The following is a 2,500-nucleotide window of genomic DNA, read 5'->3' on the forward strand; positions in this document are numbered from 1 at the left end:
GTTATTATTATGATTCTTTTTCTTGTTATTATTTTTAGCATTAACATTAGCATATGCATAAATGTTATGATTATTACTTCTGTTATCGTTAGTGTTACGATTGTTATCATCCGTACTAACATCTTTATCATCACAATAAGTTATCATCATCATCATCCTTATTACTATTATCATTATTATCGTTACTGTCATTATGATTACTATTATTATCATTAGTTACTATCATTATCATTATCATTATTAGTAGTAGTATATCTATCATTATCATGATCATCCTTGTAATCGATGTCGTTCATATATTTGTTATTACTATCATTATAGTTGTAATGTAAGAAACATTTTCATAACTACAGTTACCATCATCATTGCTACTGCTTCTACTATTGCAATTATCCTCATAATTAACATTATTATCATCATTATTACTGTTATTACTAATATTGTTATTATTATTATTATTATTATTATTATTATTATTATTATTATTATTATTGTTATCATTATTATTATCATTATTATTATTATTATTATAATTATCATTATAATAATAATTATTACTATCAATAGTATTATCATTATCATTATTACTATTGTCGTTACCATTATTATTATTATCATTATTGTCATTATCATTAGTACTATGATCATTATTGCAATTATTAATATTAATGTTGTCAATGTCTGCTATTCTTATTATTGTTGTTGTTACTATTCTTAGCATTTCTGACATTATCATTAGTTTTATCATTACCATTATTAGTAGTGGTATTGTCACAATAATCATCATTATCATTACCACTATTCTTACTATTGTCATTATCATTATCACTATCAATATCATTATCGTGTCTGACTTTTATCAATATAATCATCAACACTGTTATTCTTCTCCATATCATAATTTTCAATTAGTTGAAAACTTAGAAACCTTAGAGTCAGGATATTGAGATTAAGGGGAGACTCCAGGAGACTCCAGGCAAGAGAGGCCTTGTAGTTTTGAATCATCAGGGAAGTTTTCATAAAAATGTTAACTGTGGATGCACAATGCTTATATTGGTAAACCGGTGATAACAAATGGTGATGATGATAAATGATATCATTTGTATCACCCAATATAATGTAACAACAATGTTGATGGTAGTATAACATGTGATAAATTGCAATGATAACACATCGTATTTATCATTACTTTCATTAGTTTTTTTATTACTATTATTACTATAGTCCTTATCAATATCATGAAAATATAATTCTAGTGACATTGCTGCTCATCTACTTTTACTAACATCTATAATGCATGTTTTATCACAGACATTGTAAGGCATTTTCTGGAGTATCTCAGACTCCACAATGCAGGATCTCACCTTCTTCACGACCTCGTTCACATCATCGTAGGCAACCCACTGGTCACGCAACGTCAGGTGCGGCCCGTCCCTGTGCTGCACCTTCGGCCACCCGAAGCGAACGCGCGCGAGGCAGATTTCGTAGAACGACATCACGCCAGACATCTTCAGCAGAGGTCCAGGGCGCCCGGCGCCAGAAGCCGGCGCTCCGCTCGAGGCGTCGGCGCCTGCCAGGGTCCAGGATCGGCCGTAGAAGGGGACGCCCAGGACCAGCTTGGACGCAGGCGCGCCCCTCTTGATCCAGTGCCTGACGGCGAAGTCAGCCGAGAGCTCCTTCTCCTGGCCGGGGGCGGGGAACAGCGGCGCGTGGTGGGCGACCCGCCCCTCCCAGGACCCGTGGAAGTCGTAGCTCATCAGGTGGATCTGGTCCAGCGCCTCCGCCACGGCGGGGACGTCGTAGCCCCGATCGATCACGTCCCTCCCCGCGGACACGGCCGCCGTCAGCAGGAGGCCGTGGGGCGAGAAGGCAGCGCGGAGCTCCTCCACCCACAGGCGGAACCCTGAAGGAGCCAGACGTTATGAGTAGGGGGAACATTTGCAAAGGAATGAAGAGAACACCTTTTACCTCTCCACAGATCTGTTTAAAATGAGGCACGCGTTGAGCCCTTACCTTCCCTATCCTGAGGAGAGCTCTGGTACCCCGGGTACTCCCAGTCCAAGTCCAGTCCGTCGAAGCCATACTCCTGCAGGAAGGAGACCACGTGGCTGACGAAGGCGGCGCGACGCTGCGGCTCCGACACCAGCCGGGAGTACTTGTCGCTGCGAGAGTCGGTCCATCCTCCTAGAGCTAGTAATAACTATTCCGAAGGTATAACTTCTAAGTAAACTGACAAACATTATAAAAGAAAGTTTACAGTTTTACAAATTTTTAAAATAAAATATCCGTTAAAATTAACTTACCTTAACCTCGGGCCTACGCCCACGGAGGCCAATAAAGCGACGGTAATTGTCCAAACCGGAGCTCGTGTCCAGGTGCGCGTCGTGCTCGGCGATGGTGAGGGCCTCGGCGTCGAGAACTGCAAAGGCGTAGATGGCGTGCGTGCACAGCTCAACAGGCACGTCGTCTACTGTGTATTTCGCAACGCCTGTCGGATGAA

The 2,500-nt window shown here is 41.0% G+C and overlaps 1 protein-coding gene across 1 annotated transcript in view; it reads right to left on the bottom strand.

The window, feature by feature from the left end:
* LOC113819050 (chitinase-3-like protein 1) overlaps positions 1 to 2,500 on the bottom strand; it is a 5,072-nt gene that overhangs the window by 1,209 nt on the left and 1,363 nt on the right. Inside the window, exons 3-5 of the mRNA XM_027371286.2 lie at positions 2,304 to 2,488; positions 2,014 to 2,200; positions 1,365 to 1,903 (exon numbers count right to left, since the gene is read on the bottom strand). Of these exons, the coding sequence (XP_027227087.2) occupies positions 1,365 to 1,903; positions 2,014 to 2,200; positions 2,304 to 2,488 (911 nt within the window). The remainder of the gene's footprint in view (positions 1 to 1,364; positions 1,904 to 2,013; positions 2,201 to 2,303; positions 2,489 to 2,500) is intronic.

Source organism: Penaeus vannamei, chromosome 1 (assembly GCF_042767895.1).
Source record: "Penaeus vannamei isolate JL-2024 chromosome 1, ASM4276789v1, whole genome shotgun sequence".
In the NCBI taxonomy this organism is placed as follows: Eukaryota; Metazoa; Arthropoda; class Malacostraca; order Decapoda; family Penaeidae; genus Penaeus; species Penaeus vannamei.